Consider the following 23329-nt stretch of genomic DNA (forward strand, 5'->3'; position numbering starts at 1 on the left):
GGATCAGTAACTAGTTTTTTGATATTTTGTATTATTAGAGGCCGGTCGATCTATTCTCATAAATGAAACACTGAATACTCAACTTTCACATTATATTGCCTTATTTTAATTACAATTCATCACTTAGCACAAAAGCGCGCGGAGTCGTCTCCGCGCGTCCCTCTATTCTGACGTTTGATTCTCGTGTGACATTGACGTATTGTCAATGTCACTATGACAGCATCTCATTGGCTATAACGATACCGCTATTTTAACGTTTTATATTTTTCACAATTAACAGTATAGTTTAGAAATAATCGAGTGAGATCACTTATCGTTTTCACCCTGTATAATATTCTGATGTACTGTGAGCTGTGACTGTACAAGCATAGAATACTTAATAGTGGTACAAGTAAGTCTCCATCTTACAGTACAATGCTCTTACAACCATCATATAATTGTATGTTCTTATTTGCGTAAGTTGTTAACAACATAGTAAATAAAGTCACTGTACGTCATTATCATGATATCACCAAGTTTAAATAACTGTGTGAAGATATAACGAAATAGCCGACTTGGGTCCGTTTTTCACGAGCGGAGCTGAGCGGAGAATTGTTTTGAATAAACACTTCTCCGCCAATCAGATTTAATGAGGGTTTTCGCGATTGAAAAATCCGCCAGATGGCAATACGTAGACGGGAGGTCCAAATGCTGCATGATTGGTGGATTTTGACATATCTATAGTATTTGGACCTCCCGTCTACGTATTGCCATCTGGCGGATTTTTCAATCGCGAAAACCCTCATTAAGGCGATTAGAGTCCTCAATCCGCGTCAAATGGGCATTTTGTAAAGCCTACTCCTCTTTTACTGCTGGACAGAAATAGTTGAAAAAAATATATGTTATACAACAGTTCAAGGACTACATTTGTGACGTTTGAATTTTTGCTACGTCTCTTTGTTTTGGATTAAAAAAATAAATACGGGACATCGATTTTTTACTTAAATTCCCTACTCCTCCAAAACGGCTATGTTAATTTAAAAGATTTTTACACGAATAGATTAGGAATTCTTTAATCTTTAAATGACACGTTGCGTTTTTCAATCGAACATTACTTTCATTCATAAATTTTACTTTTGATAAATTCCGAACGTTTTGCTGTTGAGTTAATTTATTTTTTTATTTATGATGCGGAATTTGCTGCGGCGTAGTAGCAAAGATTTTTCGTTATGTAGCTCGTAATAATTTCGAAGAAAAGGGATGTTTCCTGGGTAAAGCAAGAGTTTGAATTAGTCCGTCGGTCAACTTACCAAAAAAATACTTTAGTGTATTTTTCACTTTTTAAACTTATAAAAATTTAAAGAGATAAAGCGCGCCAAAGTTAAGAACAGGCCCATGACGTTAAGGCGTGCTTAAAATTGTTGCGATTTGTGACGTCACGCGGAGTTTCATCGCATCATAACTTCGTAATTACTTGTTTGTTGACAAATAAAAATATCCCGTGTCCAATATTTTTTGATAATGTAATTGACGGACTAAAAGTGTTTTTTTAAGAAACTAGCCTAATTCCTACGGCCACATTCCAGCTCCATCATCAGACCCTGTTTGTCTTTGAGAATTGAAGTAGGTAGGTACTCGTGATTTTTAAAGTAGCTTACTTACATAATATTACTTACTTATATTTATATAAATAAATAAATAAATACAAATCAAACGAGCCTAAACTCGATGGAATCGTTTAATCCCGGAGTTGCTATGGGGCCACTGGCATTCCAGTTCTATCATCAGATCGACTCCATGTCATCACAATATTGCATTGTCATCCGAATGACATGTATTCCAAAATTTTAACTCAATCAGTTGTTGAAGGATTTCTAATAAAGAGACGAGATTAAACACATTTTCAGTTTATTCTTCATAAGTGACACAAAGAGAATGACAATAGACAAAAGAAGAATCATTTGCTTTTTTAAACCATAGACAATACTACCATGTGTTCCAATACCTACAGTTGTCGTCAGGAAGTTGGTCTAACAAATTCAGCTTGCAAGATTCCACCCGAAGTTACCTACATATTACATGTTCAAATTTCGAGAACGGCTGAACCGACAAAAACATTAGAAAAATTACGAAAAAATTAAAAAAAAATATCCTGTACAAAATGTTCATGGATTGTGTTATTTTTATTAAATACCTTTACGCCTGAGTTAAATGACACCGACATCAAGGTTGATGAAATTAAACAAAGCTTAATATGAAGACTTTATATTTTAGAGTAAAATATATGAGAACATTTTGTCAACGCGACAAGGACGAGAGTGCCCAAAGACAATTAGTAAGGAGTTTCTCTTATGCGTCCATAAATCCAACATCCTCTCCTGGACGCAGATTTGTTTAATTTCATCAAAGGTTCATCAATTCAAGTTTAAAATAATAGGCAGTAATGTCATGAAAAAAGAGCTTCTATTCTGTATCTACCTATGCCCGTGTAATTTTGATCGGTGTCAAATCGGAGTTTTCGTGCGGGGTGCGCGGGTGTTTCGCGCGGCGTGAAGGTCAAACGCCCAAGGTCATTGAGGACTCTAATCGCCTTAATTCCACTTCTCCTCTCTGCCCCACACATCAACGCTCCGTGACGCGGAAATTCTATAGATTAACCCTCCTTCTGGCACAGTCTGGTAAACATTTCTCCGCATTTCTCCATTCCGTTTCGTGTTTTGTGTTTGTTTTGTTTTACCTCTGGGCTACGGCTTGACACTATTTTCGGGACACCCTGTATAATGTAACTAATTTTAAAAAATGACGCTGACCCTGTATAATGTACCTAATAAAAAAATTTTTGTTAACCCACTTGTTACTAGCGTTTGATATACGGATCAACATAAAAATTACATTATTATAAACAATGAGGGTGGTTTCTGATAACATTGTTTATGTTAAACGATTGCTGTGGGGTCCCTTTGTCCATCAGAAGTGTTCTGTTCTCCATTGGGTGTCACATTTCAATCGTAAGCGTTTTTTTGTTTTCGTAAATTTTACGATGACTTTTTCAAGGTGAATACAAACATGACAAGTATTTATTCTAGAGTATTTCTTGCCGAAATTTGGAAGTTTGTAGCCCACTTTTTGTAAATCGATAACATAGTTATAAACATTTTTACAGTAACTGTTACTAATTCAACGTTAAACTTAGTGATCCGTATAAGGAACGCTAGTAATATGAACTGCGGTATTTTGTTGTTTTAGCGCCTGCCTTCGAGGCCCTTTCCTTTAAATGAAATCATTGAAGAATTGGAGAAAAATGAAAATGAGTGTATTCCTAACTCAATCACAATTTTCCCGCAGGAAAATCCGGATAATTGTAATGGTGACTTAACCAAAGAGAACTCTGGTGATGAAAATAAAGTGCCAATAGATTTGCCTGGATTACAAATGAGAGCCCACATAGAAATAACTAGAGAATTCTTCATCCAGTGATGATGAAGAAGACTGCATCCCGTTAGCTTAGATTGCCAATTATGCCCTAGACAGGGTCAGTCATGTTTGAAGATATGAAGAAAATTATTTTTTGTAAATGAAATGATTTAGTGTGGTTACAGTTGCTTCAAATGCATTGAAAATTGCGCCAACTGTCAAAACCAAGAGATTTTCTCCGCCACATAAACAGACGAGAAGTATTTTCACATCTCAAATTCAGTTCAATTCACAACACACAGTTTTTATGAAACTCACGCTTTGATAAAAAATTTTTTCAAGAAATATATTAGTACCCTTTATCGCAGAAAATGTTTTGGGCGTAATTATACAGTTCACACTACTGGAATTAAATTTGAAAAATAATAAATTTTATTTTATTAATAAATAATATTATTTTATTAATAAATATTCCATATTTTATGCAAATACTTTAATAAGTTACGCAAGTCGCCAAGAGTAGGTACCTATTATCTCTAAGTTCATACAAGTGGCCGTACATATTACTAGCGTTCCGTATATCAAACACCATTTTCCAGAGTTTCCGTAAGACCGATCATTTTTTTTGTATTTTTCCTGTTGCCTTGATGCATTAAATAGCCGATGTATGCAAAATCACAGGAATCGTAAGAAAAAAGGGATATTTATTTATTTATTTATTTGAACACCAACAAGTACCAATTACCAATATCCGTAACAACTGGGTTAATCTGTTAAAGTAATACTTAATATTAACAGAAGGCATTCGCCTGTAACGACCTCTGTGCCAAACGTGCAAAAACTCGGCGAATTTAGTTCAATAACTCAAGTTTTTGCACAGATAGCATAGATGGCGTTACTTATGTAGCGATTATAATAATTTATTGGACAAAAAACTAAAGCGGGCGCGTGTCGCACTCGCAGGCCCGCCGCTAGCTGTTTCGTCGCCCGCGTGCAAAACCGATTATGCCGCCCTACGACTACCTACTTAATGAGTTTTGTCAAAAAAAGGCTAATTTAATTGATGTTTTCTCATTTTTCATGCTTAATAGTCCAATCAATTGGTATTTTTTTCCTGCAAAAGGTGGAAAGTAAAATTTTTTAATTTGTATTAAGTATATTTTTATGTATGGACTAGTTATGAAAAAAGTATGTTTTCGAACTCGAGAGGTCAGAGCGTTAGTCACCATCTTGAGTTAAAGGGCCGAACATTAATTATTTTTTACATTTAACGCTTCAATAATTGACTATATGAGGAAAATGTCTTTGAGAAGTATAAAGACGATAAAATTTCAATTGTTTAAGTATTTTTATTTATTCTGTACGTCGCGTTGTTGATAAAAAGTTATACAAGGTAGAAAATTTTCATTTGCACAAAAATCATTGTAGTAGCCTCCCCATCCCTCTTGGGTAGAGGGACGGTGCACACGAGTGTGCGATAGCAGGGAGGGTTAGTGGTGGACGTTTCGTGTGCTACTCCCGCTCTAACCGCACTGGAGCAATGAAGGGTGCGGGAGCGACCCGCTCAATTTCCTCTCCCTTACCCAGATGGGCGCTTACCCGCTTTGATCGGGAGATGGCCAAGGAGGCTGCATTCGTATGCGATAGTCACGGACGGTGATATGGCGGCCAACCAATTAAGAAAATCGTTAATTGAGGTGTGTGATGTTAACATGCCTCGATTACGCTACCGCACACCTTGTCGTGCTGTCTACTGGTGGTCGGCTGAACTAGCTGAGCTGCGTTCACTCGTAGCTGGCGTAAACGTTCACGAGACCCGTCATATGGCTTGCCTTTATGAAATCGGAGCCGCCAAAGACCGAGCGAGGGCAGAAATGCTCGCAAGTTTGGACGACGATACTAACTGTGGGAGATTTTATGCTAGAAACCAACTACAGCCTATTGGTCCTCCACTGACTAAAGAGCAGGCTCTGCTAGACAAGGTTTTGCGAGCGCTCTTCCCGAACCAGTTTGCCTTTTTCGCTCTACCATCCATGATAGATTCCCGCAGTGTCAACTCAGCTGTGGAGGGAGCCCCTCTTTGCCTGCCTAGGCCGGATAACTATGCCTGCTGCGCAAGGAAGGCCGTCCAGGTAACTCAACATCGGATATGACTGGGTACAAAGCGGCGCCCTCCTCCCGGGCGTAGATGTTATCAGTTATGCAGGTGACACTCGTCACAGCCTGAGGGATTGTATGGACGCGGCCAATTTGGCGACCACTGCCAGTACTTAAATTGCCTGCGCGCGTCTGGAGACTGGAGTGTTTCTCCTAACGCCCATATTATTTTACCGTGGATGGAGTCAGGATAGAAGTTAAGGTTCAGAGCAATTGTCTGGGCCTGATAGTCGGATAGCCGGTGTCAGTTTGACCCTCATTTTGCCATACTGTCATAGCGCCTGCTTAAGGCCGCGGATGCTTTATCGTGGGGGGGTTCGAGAGCCAAATGGCGGCTCCTTTACGCCAGCATTTTGAAAAGCATTGCGTACAAGCAGGTGGTCCGCCGCGTGGCTCGGAGGACGAGGCGCACGATACCCTCGCAGTGTGTGCGGCGTGGGCTCGAGGAAGGGCCGGGACCTCGTGCTGGCTAGCATAGTCAAAGCAATGCTGGACAGTAATGAGGCCTGGGCGGCCATAGCCTCCTTCTGCGAAAACGTCATGTTGCAAAATGAGTCCTCGGAGCGAGAGCACGAGGACGAACCAAACGCGCCCTCACTCCGTCGGCGGTGGAGGGGTCAGAGGAGGGGACAATATGATTGCTTCCTGATTCCCCTCCACGATGATGGTCAGCGGCTGATAGTGTGGGGGTGCCCCCACCTGCATTGCACACACCATCTCCTCCGTCAGACGGGAACAGCTGCGTGATCCCAGCTGTTCTAAGCGCCCTGAGCTTCTCTTCTCGGAAGCTCTGAGCGCCCGATTTGCCGCCCCCCTGGGCGTGCCGCCCGCGTGCGGTGCACGCATTGCACGCCCGCTTGCGGCGGCCCTGCGCACTCGCGTGAAATTTCCTTATTTTGAATGCATTACATGATTTCTATGTTTAATAATTAGTTTTTTTTTATCCACAACGAGGAAGCTCTTGGCCTGTATCTCACCTGATGGTAAGTGACGATCAGGCCGAAGGTGGAAGCGAGCTTCACCCGGAATCCTCAACTACGGAGGAACTGGCTATCTTACCTTTAACTGCCGGAACACAACAATGCTGTTAACATTGTTATATAGCGACAGACTTAGGTAAGATGGTGGTAGCTAGCCAGGCGGACTTAGAACAAGCCCCACCACCAACCAAACCGAACAGAAAAATCTGCCCCCACTGGGAATCGAAACCTCTGCGTCTGAAGCAGGTGGTTTTACCACTAGAACATACTACAATTTACAATATCCTATATATTTCCAACTCGAATGAATAGGTGTAACTGACTGAGGAACGGGACTATTTCCACCTCTCGTTTGCTTGACCGCCAACAACCCAACCAGTGAAGGTCAAGTTTGTCCCGGGGGAAAGTTTAACAGTGACTGAGGAAGCTCCATAGGTCCTTAGCACAACAGAACGAAGCAAAACTCAATTCAATAAAAAAAATATTTCTTTGTGAGGACTAAATAAATTAGTACTCGCATATTCCCACAAATCGAAAAAAAATCTTGATACTTTTACCATGTCTCATGAATTTTTAGCCCTAGACCTGATCTGCTAATCTGTCATATGATCTGGTTCCCTCTTATGATAGCTCTACATTTTTTAATTCAACCAAACATAATCCTATCTTAAAATTGAATCTCATTTTGAACTTCTATTAGTACAACCAGCGTCAAATAGTTCGTGCCACCCAAAGTAGCCAAAAAGTTCGCAACACGTCTTTGTTACAATGAGGGCTATCGTTTTTATACTTAACAGTTGGCACCCCTGGCGATTGACAGGACCTTACTCTACAGTAGCGCTATCTTGATGATGAGTGCAAATGCGATCGTCCTCCTACCACTTTAGCGCTCACCAGTTGGTGCCACTGTCTTCGCTACTAGCAAGTGACAGGACCTTACTCTACAGTGGCGCCATCTTGATGAGTGCCAATGCGATAGTCCTCCTACCACTTTAGCGCTCGCCAGTTGGCGCCACTGTCTTCGCTACTAGCAAGTGACAGGACCTTACTCTACAGTGGCGCTAACTGGTGAGCGCTAAAACGATAGCCCTTATTGGAATAAAGTTGTGTTGTCAACATTTTGACCACTTTGGGTGTTACTATTTGACGCTGGCTGTACCTTGTACTAGAGTCAAGTAGTGTTAATGAGTTTGCAAATACTGACCTATGTAAAATACATAATGTAAAATGACACATAACAATATAGGTAAATGGATATGTCTGTTAAGGAAATTAAAATTCACACTTAACTCAGGGTTATGTGAAACGCAAGAAATATGACCAAAGTCTCTGAGAATCTTAGTAATATTTTATTTGTAAAATAAAATATATCTTATATATATCTTAGTAATATTTTATTTGTAAAATATTACTAAGATATATCTTTGAATATTCAAACAGTTTTAATATTGAGATTAGTGAAAAACGCCCGTATCACAAACATTTCTATGAGATCACACAGTGCGCGTGGACGCAAAGATTGACACACGAACCAATCACAGAGCTCCATTCAACGCTGTGCGTTCGATTTGCTGCTTCACTTAAGCAAGCATCGATCACGGACTTAACCTCAGGGGAAGCACATGCAAAAAATGGTATAGGTAGGTAAAATGAAGCGTATATTTGCTTAAATAATTAGACATGTAAAATAATGTAAATAAAGATCGTGAGCTCGATTCAAAACTGCCTACGTCATGACACCATGATTAAACTTGATTGGAAAATTCTGCTGAGAGAGGAACTGAAGATGATTATAAGTCGTTTATTTTCTGCAAAAGGCTTTGTAAAGTGGTTTTACACGTCCTAGAATACTTCATAGTCCTACCACTTCTTCGGAACAATAAATGGGCCAATAAACGTTCGAATGAACGAACGAACGAACCACTTCTTCGAAACAATAAATGTGCCAGTGCTGAGAAGAAGCAGCGCAAGAAACTCAGTCACTATTGTGAGAGTCCTTTTAAATAATTATTACATCTAATATTTTCCGGAAACATAGAAAATCTTTAACTTCCGACCAGGTAAAACCATGTGGCATCATTTCGCCCTCTAATCGTAGAAAGAAAGGGACGTTCGTTGCCACCGCTGCAACTCCTGTGTAGCCAGGATCTACAGCTTGACCGCCATTAGGTATCACAACCAGGGAAGGTCCATTTTGCCCGGTGCAGTTAAACTATCGTTGAACGCCCTAGACAAGATATAAAAAGCGTCATATTATTTTTGATATTGTCACGTTTTGTAACTTGCCTAGGGGGAAGGCATCCAGCGGCCATCTTTGGAAACTTCTGTCAAGTATCAAGTAATGCTTCAACCACAGCAACGCTTGCAGATCGCCCTGTAGAACCCTTTTTTTTTCGGGGAAAAAATGCATTGAATTGCATACCTATCCTGCGGGGACAGGGTAGGTTATGTGGGGCTCACCAAGTCAGAAGGACAAAGGCATACCCACTAAAAAGACCCCGGTGTTCCGTCATTCGCCTTAAGTGGGAAGGAACTGTGGGATTCCGGACAAAGCCTTTACTACCACAGTCCCTCCCGGCGATTGCCCGCCTACACGGCGGGCCCTACAGGCCCCCCAGGACGGGGGGCGACGGGAGCAGCTAGGAGCACACAGCTGTTCCCGTCCGACGGTGGTGGTGGCCTGTGCAATGCAGGCGAGGGCGCCCCCACGCCCCCGGCCCGCTGGCCATCACCGAGGAGAGGAAACTGGAGGCGATCATACTGTCGCCTCCTCTGACCCCTCCGCCGTCGCCGGAGTGAGGGCGCGTTTGGATCATCTTCGCGCTCTCGCTCCGCGGGCCCTGTAGAACCCTGGGTCGACCCTGGGTCGCGTGACCTGTCATTGGCCTATGATCGCGCCGGCGATGGCTATCTGCACGCGTTGGTGTGGTTTAAGCTTAACTTCTAACACACTTGGTTTCTAAAGTACGTAGTTTCTATCACGACCTTGCAGGCTATTCATCTTCGACGTATATTTGCCTATCGCAAACATATTCTACTAAGCACACACACTTAACTCGTGGTTTCTCAACAGAAAACAGTCATGGGCTCATAACACTTCCTTGTGGATATTTCTGTCTTTGGAAAAATCTATACTTAATATTATAAATGCGAAAGTAACTCTGCCTGTCTTTCGTTCACGCCTAAACCACTGAACCGATTTTAATGAAATTTGGCGTAGGGATAGTTTGAGTCCCGGGAAAGGACTTAAGATAGTTTTTATCCCGGTTTTTGAAACAGGGACGCGCGCGATAAAGTTTTTCTGTGACAGACAAAATTCCACGCGGGCGAAGCCGCGGGCGGAAAGCTAGTTAAAAATAATCGTGCACGTAATCTGTGGAGACATTGAAAAAGTCATTTTAGTAATTGTCACTAATTGTTTTTTAAAGACTGGATAACTAGACACATTAGTGGGTGTCACTTTTAAAATATTACAACTATAAGCCATCTTATGTTGCTTAAAATAAACGCTATTATACGACTACAACAAAATTCAAGATTTTAGAATTTCTGTCGTGTTTGGAACTTTGGGTATTTTACGCCCGTATTCACAAACATTACTATGAGGTCTCACAGTGCGCGTGGACGCACAGGATGACACACGACCCAATCACAGAGCTCTATTCAACGCTGTGCATTCGATTTGCTGCTTCACTTAAGCAAGCATCGTTTGTGAATACGGGCATGATATATCTTACAACGTTTGTAAAAGGTAGGTATTTTAAAACAAACGTGATGTGCTGTCAACTTTGCACTATTCTTTTAGGAAGTTAACATACTTTAAGTATGTTTTTAAGGTTAAATATGTAGGTATTAAGCAGGTATTTTTTCTTCACTTCTGATCTGACTCATAGTCTTGTATGAAGATTTTTTTTATGAATAATCAATTATTCTCTCTAAGTATAAAAACAACCACGTTATTGCAGAAATTATTATGAGGTTATTTCATCTCTTAGCAAGAGCAAGCACATCATGCTACATTTGTGTTTCAAATTCAAATAGTTTATTCAGTACATAGGCCCTTTCCAGGGCACTTAAACACGTCCCAAATATAGCTTGCCCTACCACCACTTCGGGACAACCTTATGGGCTGGTGCTGAGAAGAAGTGGCGGAAGAATGCAATGGCAAAGTAGCATAAGCACGGAGACATTATGTTTCTTGCAGGAACTGATTCTTACAGTGTCATGCAAAAAACCAATTCCTTAGAATTTGGACAATCTCATTATTGTTGAAGAAAATACTATGCCAAATTCAACTAGCGGCCGCCCGCGACTTCGTACGCGTGGATCCCTGACTGACTCACTCATCACAAAATCTCAGAAACTACAAGGCTAGGAGTCTCAAATTTTTCATGGGGTTCCTTTTAGAACGTAGGTGCTTACTAAGCCGGGATTTTGCAAAATTCAACTCCTAAGGTGGAAAAACGAGATCCACGCGCACGTAGTCGCTAGTAGACTATATTTAAACTATTACTATAAATAATAGTACTCGCTAGCCTGTGTTTGTGGACGCCATTGTCTCTCGAACGTAAATATTATTCGATTCAAGATAACTATTGTTGCTTCAGACTAGTTTTGACCCAGTCCCACTTATTGGGACTGAAAGAGAAAGGTAGTTTGTTGTATTTTGATTGTGAAGGAGCACGCCTGGCTTTGGTTTGGCGAAAAATGTACTGTTATTTAGGATTTATGTGTGTTTCTGTTTCTAGTTTAGTTTCTTTGTCCGGGTACGGTATAGTAGAATTGACATTTTAATATTTTTCACACTACATGTTTCTTTAATTGTATTAATCAAAAGGACCGACTAGGTACCTACCTCATAAAGGTAGCGGGAAGGCGCTGGATGCAGGCCGCCACCAACCGGCTATTGTGGAAATCATTGGGGGAGGCCTATGTTCAGTGGACGTCCTATGGCTGTAATGATGATGATGATGATGAATCAAAATTTTAAGTCTGTCCATTAACTAGGCCACCGTTTAATTTTAAAATATTCTTCCTCATTCATTAATAAATATTAATATCATAGAAGAAACCTACGCAATAAACTTTCTAGGTCAAATAAGTTGTAAGCTTATTGATTCAGATATCTCTTTTTATAGCATAGATATAAAAACTACAGAGCCATGAATCAGTCTGTTTCTATGAAATGATTGAAAATATTCAAATGAGGTTATTAACCACAAAACTGGTAAGTTTCTAACGAGATATGGTCTTACTTTTTGAAAAACTGTTACGGGAACGGGAGTAATCCTATCTTTCTTTCTCAGTACAGTATAGTCACAAACGGGACTATTCCCACTTCTCGTTCCCACCGCTGCAACTCCTGTGTAGCAGGGACCCGCAGCGAAATTAATCAGAAGAACATAGAAGGAGTTCGACGTTAAGGTTCGACTTCCCTCCATTGCAAAGCGGATGACAGGCGACAAACAAAGGTTTAGTAATATGTAGCCAATAGATTCTGAGAATTTGGCCTCCAATGATGCCACTTCAAGACAACATCAGTTGGTGCTGAGAAGTAGCAGAAAAAGTTTTCAATGAGGGTTTCAGTGACAAGTAAGGTGTCGTCACTTGCTTGTGATTAAGACAGTGAAACTGGTGAACGCAATTACGCTAATTAGGCTTTCATTTAAGGCAGGTATAGAATCTTATAATCACCAACCAATCCGAGCAGAAACTTTTGCCCCCACTGAGAATCGAACCTGGGATCTCTAGGTCTGAGACAGGAGGTCTTATTATTTGGCCAAATAGGCGGTTAAAAGATGATATAACCACAGATTTTGCGCAAATTCGCAAGTCAGCCCCTCGTCAGAGAGCTTAGTGTGAGTTTATAGAAAACGTTGTCACTAGTGAGCGCGTAAAAATTACATTAAATGTATGACGGATTGAACAGCGCCCCTAGCGGAAACGTTCGGAAACGAACTAAAATTGTAATATTTTTTTTAACGCGCTCACTAGTTCGATGTAAACTCACACTGAGCCCACAGATAAATAAAGTATAAAGTGTCCCCCCTACAGATTCGCAAGTATGAAGTCTCTTAAATAAAGTGTAAAGTGTGCCCCCCCTCCTCCCTACACATCTAGGCTCAGTCAAATTCGCACACCGCATGTAGGTCAGTGGCGAGTTAAGTGCGAGTAAGAGGCACTGTTGCGTCAGCGAATGGGTTAAGTAACCTGCGCCTGCGTTGCGAGTTATTTAATACATGTGTTGGGTGTTCGTCTCGTGTTAAAACTCAGATATGAATATTTTGAGCCAAAATTTACCTAATTTTTAGTCTTGTGTACTTTTAAAATCATGACTGAGTTTCTTGCGCTTCTTCTTCTCGGTACTGGCCCATTTATTGTCCCGAAGCAGTGGTAGGGTTAATACTGGGACGTGTAAAAGTGCTTTTTAAAGCCTACTTGCAGAAATAAATGAGTTTCATGACTTTTTATGAGTTTTTTTTATGTATGAACAGTTTGGATCGAAATGTACAACTGTAGCGTGTTTTTGAAACAGGAAAGGATATCTCATAAAATCTCATTTTATTTTGCAAGTAGGCTTTTAAAAAGCACTTTTACACGTCCCAGTAGTTATTAACCCTACAACTGCTTCGGGACAATAAATGGGCCAGTGCTGAGAAGAAGCAGCGCAAGAAATTCAGTCACTATTAATTCACTTGTCATGTCTGTGAACAGGCGCTGCTTTCGGGGACTGGTCAATCCAAGTTATTCAAATTTATTAATGGGAATCATTTCTCCTGGTATTTAAGTATCTTAATTTGTAAGTCTAGATATTAGCACGTTACTACCTTGTTTAATATGCCACGCAATTTTGTATACCCATTCTTATAAGATACATCATACAAGAATGCGTGGTAAATTCAGTGAACTGCTCCTGAATCAAATGTACCTACTACTGCTTTTTCTATTTATTCATATTAACCGGCAGACAGTGGTGACTGAGTTTGTTGCGGCGCTTCTTCTCAGCACTTGCCAAATGTTGGTCTCGAAGCGCTGGTAGGGTAAAAAGATTATGAGACATGTAAAGGCCCCTTAAGAGCAAAATGACGATTTGTAAGAACTATTTATTAGTCTAAACAAATAAAGAAATTTTGTCTTTGACTTTAATACTTTTGACTGTTTGATTAATGCAAGCTCCTTTATACTCCACGAAAATAACAAACTTTTCGTCGTCCAATAGTTTGATCGGATTCTAAGTTGTAAGAGGAATCCGTAACCGAATCGGTGTTATGTGCAGTCTGACTTCCATACAAGTTTATGAATAGTCCACGAGGTTTCCTAAATGTTACTTAGGTACATCTTTATTTGATCCCCTTTGCATCGGAAAGTCGATCCTTAATTTTGAACTCCTATAAATTTCGTTACGGGTCCAATGACAGTTTAACTTTCCCCCGGGACAAACTTGGCCTTCACTGGTTGGGTTATTGGCGGTCAAGCTGTAGATCCTGGCTACACAGGAGTTGCAGATGAGATAGTCCATATTAGACAATAAGCAGCAAAGAAATAAGGTGGTTAGTTTTAAGCAATTTTTAACTACCTACCTTACCACTAATATTTTGACATTAAGATGGTTTCCACCGAGTTATTAAACTTAATGGGCCGTATAATGTTACTTTAGCGACACAAATATTATAGTTATTACTTAACTAATGAGGCCACAGTGAAGGTTCAGTGGTTGAAGAAGAAATCCTCATTTTTAATTACTTTAAACCGCCTCTGTGGTCTAGTGGTAAGACCACCTGCTTCAGAGGCAGAGGTCCCGGGTTCGATTCCCAGTGGGGGCAGATTTTTCTGTTCGGTTTGGTTGGTGGTAGGGCTTGTTCTAAGTCCGTCTGGCTAGCCACCACCATCTTACCTAAGTCTGTCGCCATAACAACAATGTTAACAGCATTATTGTGTTCCAGCAGTCAGAGGTAAGATAGCCAGTTCCTCCGTGGTTGAGGATTCTGGGTGAAGCTCGCTTCCACCTTTGGCCTGATCGTCACTTACCATCAGGTGAGATACAGGCCAAGAGCTTCCTCGTTGTGCATAAAAAAAAACTGAAAATCATACTAACTTATAAATATTTTCCTTGAAATGTCTAAGACTGAGTTGCACCATCTTATTTTTGTATGAAGTTTGACAGATTTTTGACGGTTATTACAGTTAAAGTAAGATGTATTCACAAACATTACTATGAGGTCTCACAGTGCGCGTGGACGCACAGGGTGACACACGAACCAATCACAGAGCTCAGAACTTGTGTTTCTTTAATGAAAAGACCGATAGTTAGCGAGATAAGCATTTATTATTCGGGTTCTTACACAGACACATCTTGTTCGTACATAGCCGGAAGAGGGAAGAACGTTCTACCGGAAACAGTTAACCTTTTAATATTTAATACACTTCCAAAGATAATATAATCCTAACACTCCCTCTCAATTACAAGTTAGGCTTTAACTTTTAATTGCAAAACAAAATAATTTTTATCTACTAATAAAAACTTCTAATAACAATATTCCACTTATGTTTTAGTATGGCAACATTAAAAAAAAGAATTTGACATTTCAGAAACTGACATTAATGACAACTAGTGACACATGCAACTCACTTCACACTGTTCTANACATTAATAGAACAGTGTGAAGTGAGTTGCATGTGTCACTAGTTGTCATTAATGTCAGTTTCTGAAATGTCAAATTCTTTTTTTTAATGTTGCCATACTAAAACATAAGTGGAATATTGTTATTAGAAGTTTTTATTAGTAGATAAAAATTATTTTGTTTTGCAATTAAAAGTTAAAGCCTAACTTGTAATTGAGAGGGAGTGTTAGGATTATATTATCTTTGGAAGTGTATTAAATATTAAAAGGTTAACTGTTTCCGGTAGAACGTTCTTCCCTCTTCCGGCTATGTACGAACAAGATGTGTCTGTGTAAGAACCCGAATAATAAATGCTTATCTCGCTAACTATCGGTCTTTTCATTAAAGAAACACAAGTTCTGATAAGTCGAGCCTTAGCTCTTGGTTTACCGTTTCCATTGCTGTTATTATTGCGTTGAATTCCTCTCCCAATCCAGTTAAGAGGTAGCTGATTTTTTCATTTTCTGCAATTTTCTCTCCTGACACTTCTAATTCTCTTATAAGATTGTCGAAATTGGCGAAATATTCTTCTAATTTTCCTGTATGTTTCAAAGTCAATAACTTTCTTCTTAGGCATATTTTTGATATGACCGTGTTTCGTTGGAATGTGTTTTTCAAAACTTCTAACATTTCTTTCGCGCTTGTGCTTTCTTTTATCAGGTTTAAGTGTTGGTCTGTCACGCTTTGGACGATGATACTTCTCGCTTTTGCATCCATGAGTTTCATCTTCTCATCACAGTCTACTATTTTCTTTATATCCAAAACTTCTGTTAGACCTTTTTCTGCGAGTATGCATTTTATCCTGAAAACCCAGTTGTCGTATGCCCCTGCACTCAATTGCGGTAGCGGCGTGTTACTACTTGACATCGCCATTTTTATATTTCACAAATCCGCTTTTTCCCGAATAATCTACAATTAAAACTTTCCCTAACTCTAACTAACGGGCGTCTGGGCCCATAACCTATCAGAACTTGTGTTTCTTTAATGAAAAGACCGATAGTTAGCGAGATAAGCATTTATTATTCGGGTTCTTACACAGACACATCTTGTTCGTACATAGCCGGAAGAGGGAAGAACGTTCTACCGGAAACAGTTAACTTTTTAATATTTAATACACTTCCAAAGATAATATAATCCTAACATATTCAACGCTGTGCGTACGATTTGCCTTCACTTAAGCAAGCATCGTTTGTGAATACGAGAATAAGTACGGAATCTTTCAACTAAGAACAGACTTGTACTTGACCAATTTTGTACGTTTACCTTGTGTTGAACACAAACTTGTTGGCCACAAGTAAGTAGGTAGGTACTTGTACCTTCTTGCGTAAAAAACTAAAGAGTAAGCCATATTGATGTTACACAACGAGTAATACCGACTGCAAAAAAGAGGTTATAGTGATCAGATTATTAATATTGTATTCAATGTTTTAATCGTTTTGTAATCTTTGAATTTTAAATTAAATCGCCCTTACGATACAGTTGTGAAATATCTATAGAAATAATTTATTTCTTAGTACATTAATACTAACTTAATGTCATTATTCATGTTCCATTAATAATTTTCAACCGCCTTAAAAATAATAAGGTTATACATTTTGTTTTGTTAGAATCAACTACTAACTACGCAATGTTTAGTGTAAAGCCAGACATAATTATGGTATATTCTTGTACAAATAATCAAATCAAATCATTTTTATAAGGCGTTACAGGATTTTTAGTATCTCCATCTTCCACCTTTTAGCTACATTCATATCGCTGGCATTTCCTCAATTTCCCTTTCATTGTTTACGACAGAATATCTTTTGTCGAATTTTAGCAGAATTCCGGAATATAACTACTAGTTTATTTTCAACTAGCGACCCGCCCCAGCTTCACACGGGTGTTAAGTATAACATATAAACATTCCTCTTGAATCACTTCACCTATTAAAAAAACCGCATCAAAATCCGTTGCGTAGTTTTAAAGATCTAATACATAGGGACAGACAGCGAAAAGTGTCTTTATTTTATACTTTTTTTTCTTTTTTTTTATCCACAACGAGGAACTCTTGGCCTGTATCTCTCCTGATGGTAAGTGACGATCAGGCCGAAGGTGGAAGCGAGCTTCACCCGGAATCCTCAACCACGGAGGAACTGGCTATCTTACCTCTATGTAATGTAGTTACTTGATATTAATTAATATTCCTCCATTCATAAACAATTAGAGAGGGTCGTGTTCCTGCATTGGAGACTAAATGAACTGATGATGATGATTTAAAAAGACATTAGTCAATTACTTATTTCATAGTCTCAAAATCCTGAATCAATTCTCAGACAGTGTCATCGTTAATGATTATTTAGTTAATTGCTATGTAATTTAGTTAAATACTTTCTTTTTATTTCATTACGAAATTTTATTAGTTACAACACTAACTAGTCAGTAATTTCGCTTTCCAGTTGTAAATAATGTAATTATTTAATATTTGAGCCCGGATACATTATCTTATTTTATTTTTTACAACTACAATAAATATTAACTAGTTACATATTAATATGAAATGAAAATTATTTTAAGTAGACTTAGCACAAAACACAAGAGTCAAATCTTGGTCAAAATTAAATTAAATCATTTCATCCCAACATATACTGAGAAAGAATTAATTCAAATTCATTTGTTTTGCAAGTAAGCTTTTAAAAATCACTGTTACACGTCCCAGTATTAACCCTACCACTGCTTCGGGACAATAAATGGGCCAGTGCTGAGAAGGCAGCTCAAGAAACCCAGTCACAATTTTATTGTCAGCCTCTTTTTCAAGGGCTTAAAAAGCTTCTTCTTTTCGAAACAACATATGGGCTGGTGCGGCATTGTTTACCGGTTTAATGCTGCTCAAATAATGCACGGTCATTTATTACATAATGGTCAATAGAACGAAGAAAGTGTGTCAAATTCAGAGAGCACTGTCATTTATAAAGGTCCCCGCAGACTTTATTGGCTGATAGAACAAAATACTGGTTTGGTCTGCTTACAATTTGTATGAGGATGAGGAATCTTATATCCTACTAATATTATAAATGCGAAAGTTTGGATTTCTGGATGTTTGTTACTCTTTCATGCAAAAAGTACTGAACGGATTTTATTGAAACTTCAGTATTATTGTTTATAACCCAGAACAACATTATAGGCTACTAGCTATCCGCCCGCGGCTTCGCCCGCGTGGAATTTTGTATGACACAGAAAAACTTTATCGCGCGCGTCCCTGTTTCAAAAACCGGGATAAAAACTATCCTATGTCCTTTCCCGGGACTCAAACTATCTCTATGCCAAATTTCATCAAAATCGGTTCAGTGGTTTAGGCGTGAAAGAGAGACAGACAGACAGACTAGACAGAGTTACTTTCGCATTTATAATATTAGTATGGATAATTTATGACGATATGTGACAAACTAAATTTCACGCGTACGAAGTCGCCAGCACAGCTAGTTGTTTATAAATTTGTTTATTCCAGACATTTGCAATACAAAAACACACTGAATTTGCTAGGATTTTTGACTTTTGAATATGTCACTGACTGCATGCTAAATTAAGTATCTTTTTCCAGTTTCTTTGACAAGAAAAACTACAAAATACAATTCGATGTAATGTAAAATTCAATGTAAGGAACTTCCCTTCCCAATACTGAAAAATCAATAGCAAATATTGAAAACTAACGCACGCGTAGACCCCGTTTTTACCCCCTTAGGAGTTGAATTTTGCAAAATACCGTCTTAGTGAGCACCTACGTTCTAAAAGGAACCCCCATGCAAAATTTGAGACTCCTAGCACTTGTAGTTTCAGATTTCGTGATGAGTCAGTCAGTCAGTGACAGTTTTATAAATATAGAAGATAGATAGTTAGATGTCAATAGAAAGAAAGAAAAAAAAGTTAATCTATATTTTTAATTAGTTTTGTATTTATGTAAGTCCCAATGTATTTGTCCCACATTGAAATTGAATCCAACACTTCTTTAAGAATCCAATTCTCTTACCACTGGACTTCTTAGCACTATTCGAAATTACTTTTTTATGTAATTGAGTTACGTTTTTAAATGACTTTTTTATATTATTTCTTTTACGAACTGGAATGTAGATTATGTATAACTAGTTTATACCTATCTATGGTAATTTATCTGTTTTCTATCAAATAACCTGTTTGGGGCTCACATAACTACTATCTTTTAGTAGTTAAGAAAAGTCTGATCAAAGTTCAGATAGCACCTTAAGCTAATCAAATAAAATCATTTATTTGCATTATAATCACTATGGCATCTTATTTATTTAGCGATTATACAATAAAAAATAAAAATTAGTGTCACCAACTTTTCTCCCGCGTGAAATTCAGTTGGGCACAGATCGTTATAAATTACAGCCTATATGTTATTCTGATGTATAAATAATATTACTGTAAAGTTTCATCAAAATCCGTTCAATAGTTCTTGCGTGAAAGAGTAACAAACACCTGAGGAACTTTCGCATTTACAATACTAGCTGTGCCCCGCGATGTTACCCGCAGTATGTAGCCTATGTATTAATCCAGGGTGTCAGCTAACTCCATACCAAATTTTATTAAAATCGCACCAGCCGTTTAGACGTGAAGAGGTAACAAACATACACACTTACGAATTTTCGCATTTATAATATTGGGTTAAGCGACACCAAACATTCAACATTCAGAACATTATTTTGTTCAATTGAATTGAAATTAAACAATTGAATGAGCAAAATCGTTGTCATTCAAAAACAACGCATTCATAACTTACAATATTTAAACGAACGGCAACTTAAAGACTCCAAAGATTTAAAAAGTTATTTCGCTTCTTAAAACCTCTTTAGTTTTGCTATTAAGTTAAGTTTCTTGAAGAGGGGGCAAGTAGGTCACTTAATGGAGAGTGAAACTGCATAGCATGCCTTGTCAAAAACCTGTAAGTATTATGTTAAAAACCTCTATGTTATACTTGACAGGGCAAGCTCTATTTGGGACGTGTTTAGGTGCCCTGAAAAGGGTCTAACTTTATAAGTCTTAATGAGAAATAAGACCAACACATAACAGCTTGCAAAATCATTTTAGAAACCAATTTTATTGAAAAAGAACGACTATTCCTTCTCCTATGTCACTGATATCGATCTAGAAGTAATTAAACAAGACCTGAGCGAAACTTTTAGCACTTATAACACCTTAAGCTGCACTAAAACTACCACACTTGACCGACTCGATTCCGGAAGCGTACATGCACTCACGTCTACTTAAAATATTCTTAAAACTAAAATCAAAAACTTACACCACTTCCTTAGAAACGCGCTGGTGAGCTTCGCGCATAATTTATCCCGGCCTTGCATTTTGATAGTTTAATATAAAACACTGTAATTTATCGACACTACACTGACATTTCACTGCACTTCACTAAATCCATACGTCCGTTCGTGGCGGCGGTCGGGCGGCGACTGGTTTGGAGCGATTCTTGGCTGCGCGCGCGCTGTAAAGAAAGAATAGTTTAGTATAGTTTAAGCTGAGGATTTTGAACTGTGAGTCAAGCTTATAGGTCCCGTAATTACAAATTGATAGTAGGTAATTAATGTACGAACTATTTAGTGAAATAGACGGTATTGTGATGGTAATTTTAAATGTATTCCAATTAATATTAACACGGGGACAAAAACAGTATAGGCGACCAATTTTTCGCAAGATTCTAGTGGGACGGTAGCTTTCATTCATATTAATGTAAGGAATTAATGATATACCCTTCAAAAATAATGATAATGTAGGTAGGATCAATTTTCTAATACTCAAAAAAGTGCTATAAGATTTAAGTTGTACAAAGTATGTATTCTTCTGGACAAAGGCCTCCCCCAAAGATTTCCCAAGGCCTTTGTCCAGCAGTGGACGTCTTTAGGCTGAAACAAACGAAGTATGCATTCTTAAACGTCATAAATTCTGAAAATTGGCTTTTTACAGCTCTTTTAAAGCTTCTTGAACCACTTTCCACTTTTTTAACCCTACCACTGCTACAGGACAATAAATGTTTTAGTTAAATATGTAATTTTATTTTATTTATGAACTATTAGCTGACCCGGCGAACTTCGTACCGCCTATATGACATGTATTTATCAGAAATAATGTAGAATTCTAATAAGTAGTGCAACAATTTTCAAATTGGTCGGCCGTTAAGTGTAGTGGTTCAGAACGGACTACTACGCCGAGAGGTCCCGGGTTCGATTGCCGGCCGGGCAGAAATTGAAATGATGAATTTTAATTTCTGTGACGGGTCTGGGTGTTTTCTATGTATAATATGTATGTATTAAAAAAAAAGTATTTAAGTATGTTTATATCCGTTGTCTAGTACCCATAGTACAAGCTTTGCTTAGTTTGGGACTAGAAGCGTAGTGTAAAATGTCCAAGGATATTTATTTATTTTTTTAATTTTGGAGACTATTCAATATCAACAAAGAATCAAAAAATCTTTCCTCTTTAAAATATTAGGGTAGAAATCTAGGCAGTTTTCATGTCAACAGGGAAGTTTAAAAAACAACGTGTTTTTTAGCATTTTTAGACAAATTGAAAGTCCAAAAACATCGTAAAACTAACTAATTATTCTCTTGTTTGGTATAATTTATGATTTGCTATACAAAACAATTAATAAAAGACACGTGCAATAAATACATTGGTATACTTACATGGTCATGTTTTATACTAGTACCTAATTAAAAGTTTGATGAGACTTTTTTATCCTACCAATATTATAAATGCGAAAGTTTGGATGTCTGGATGTTTGTTACTCTTCCACGCAAAAACTACTTAACGGATTTTAATGAAACTTTACAGTATTATTGTTTATAACCGAGAATAACACATAGGCTATAATTTATGACGATTATGTGACAAACTAAATTTCACGCGGGTGAAGCCGCGGGCAAAAGCTAGTATTTTCTAATTAAATGGGGCACACTGAAAACCAGCGCCGTGGCCTTTGTCACCGTGGGCCACGGCATATGCTGAGTGGGGTCCCGTTGCAGTGGGCATCTTGTTGGTGAATGGCTGGCACTGCTCAGTTTACTCGTTTTTATTTTTTCTTCTTCCATTATTATGTGCCACTGTCATGTCTATGTATTTGTGTGATGTCCATTGTAATAAATGTATCTTTCTTTCTTTCTAATTAGTTATATCATCTAGAAACAATGGGATGACAGTGTAAAATAATATAAAAACAGAGTTATCGATACAAATACCATCATCATGACATTTAGTTTGTCACAGATCGTCATAAATTATAATTATGTTATTCTGGGTTATAAAGAATAATACTGTAAAGTTTCATCAAAATCTTTTTGCGTGAAAGAGTAACAAACATCCAGACATCCATTCAAAGTGTCACATTTATAATATTAGTAGGATGCCAAATCAATATCTTGCTTATCCCATCTTTTGTCATTGCTCTTTTTTTTAAAGTAAATACATCGTAAAGATTCGATTAAAAACAAACTACTCGATTCTAAACGATTGCGTTCGTTCATCGATTTTTGTTAAAGGTTTTATTTGACCTCCAAGGGCGTTGTATCTGTAGGTCAAATACAGGTTGATGAAGCAACTGGTTGGTCAAATAGTACCTACTTAGTTGTAGGCAAAGGTCAAGTCACTACAAGTTGTTGGTTTGACACCGGTCAGGTGCAATAAATAGATAGCTTAATAGGCTAGTTTCTTAAAAAAAATTTTTTAGTCCGTCATGTTTAATATCAAAAAAATATTGGACACGTATATTTTTATTTGTCAATCTAACAAATAATTACATTCGCGACGTCACAACGTGCGGCACTTTTATGCACGCATTGACGTCACGGGCCTCTTCTTATGAACTTTGGCGCGCTTTATCTCTTTAAATTTTCATTAGTTTGAAAAAGTGAAAAATACGCGTAGAGTATTTTTTGATAAGTTAACTGACGGACTAATTAAAACTCTTGCTTTTTGACCCAGGAAACATCCCTATTACTTCCACCTTCGGCCTTATCATCACTTACCATTAGGTGAGATACAGGCCAAAAGCCTCGTTGTGGATAAAAAAAAGATTAAAAAGTTTTAGGTCTTGAAATAAATAAATAAAGGAGTCTTCTTATTCTTATTCTATTCTTATTC

The 23329-nt window shown here is 38.2% G+C and overlaps 1 protein-coding gene across 1 annotated transcript in view; it reads right to left on the reverse strand.

Moving 5' to 3' along the window:
- emp (epithelial membrane protein) overlaps positions 1 to 20678 on the reverse strand; it is a 60356-nt gene extending 39678 nt beyond the window's left edge. Inside the window, exon 1 of the mRNA XM_028302114.1 lies at positions 20484 to 20678. Coding sequence (XP_028157915.1) covers positions 20484 to 20541 — 58 coding nt within the window. The 5' untranslated portion in view covers positions 20542 to 20678. The remainder of the gene's footprint in view (positions 1 to 20483) is intronic.
- Between the last annotated feature and the right edge of the window lie 2651 nt (positions 20679 to 23329).

Source organism: Ostrinia furnacalis, unplaced genomic scaffold (assembly GCF_004193835.3).
Source record: "Ostrinia furnacalis isolate ACB-3 unplaced genomic scaffold, ASM419383v2 OfSCF1083, whole genome shotgun sequence".
Taxonomy (NCBI): domain Eukaryota; kingdom Metazoa; phylum Arthropoda; class Insecta; order Lepidoptera; family Crambidae; genus Ostrinia; species Ostrinia furnacalis.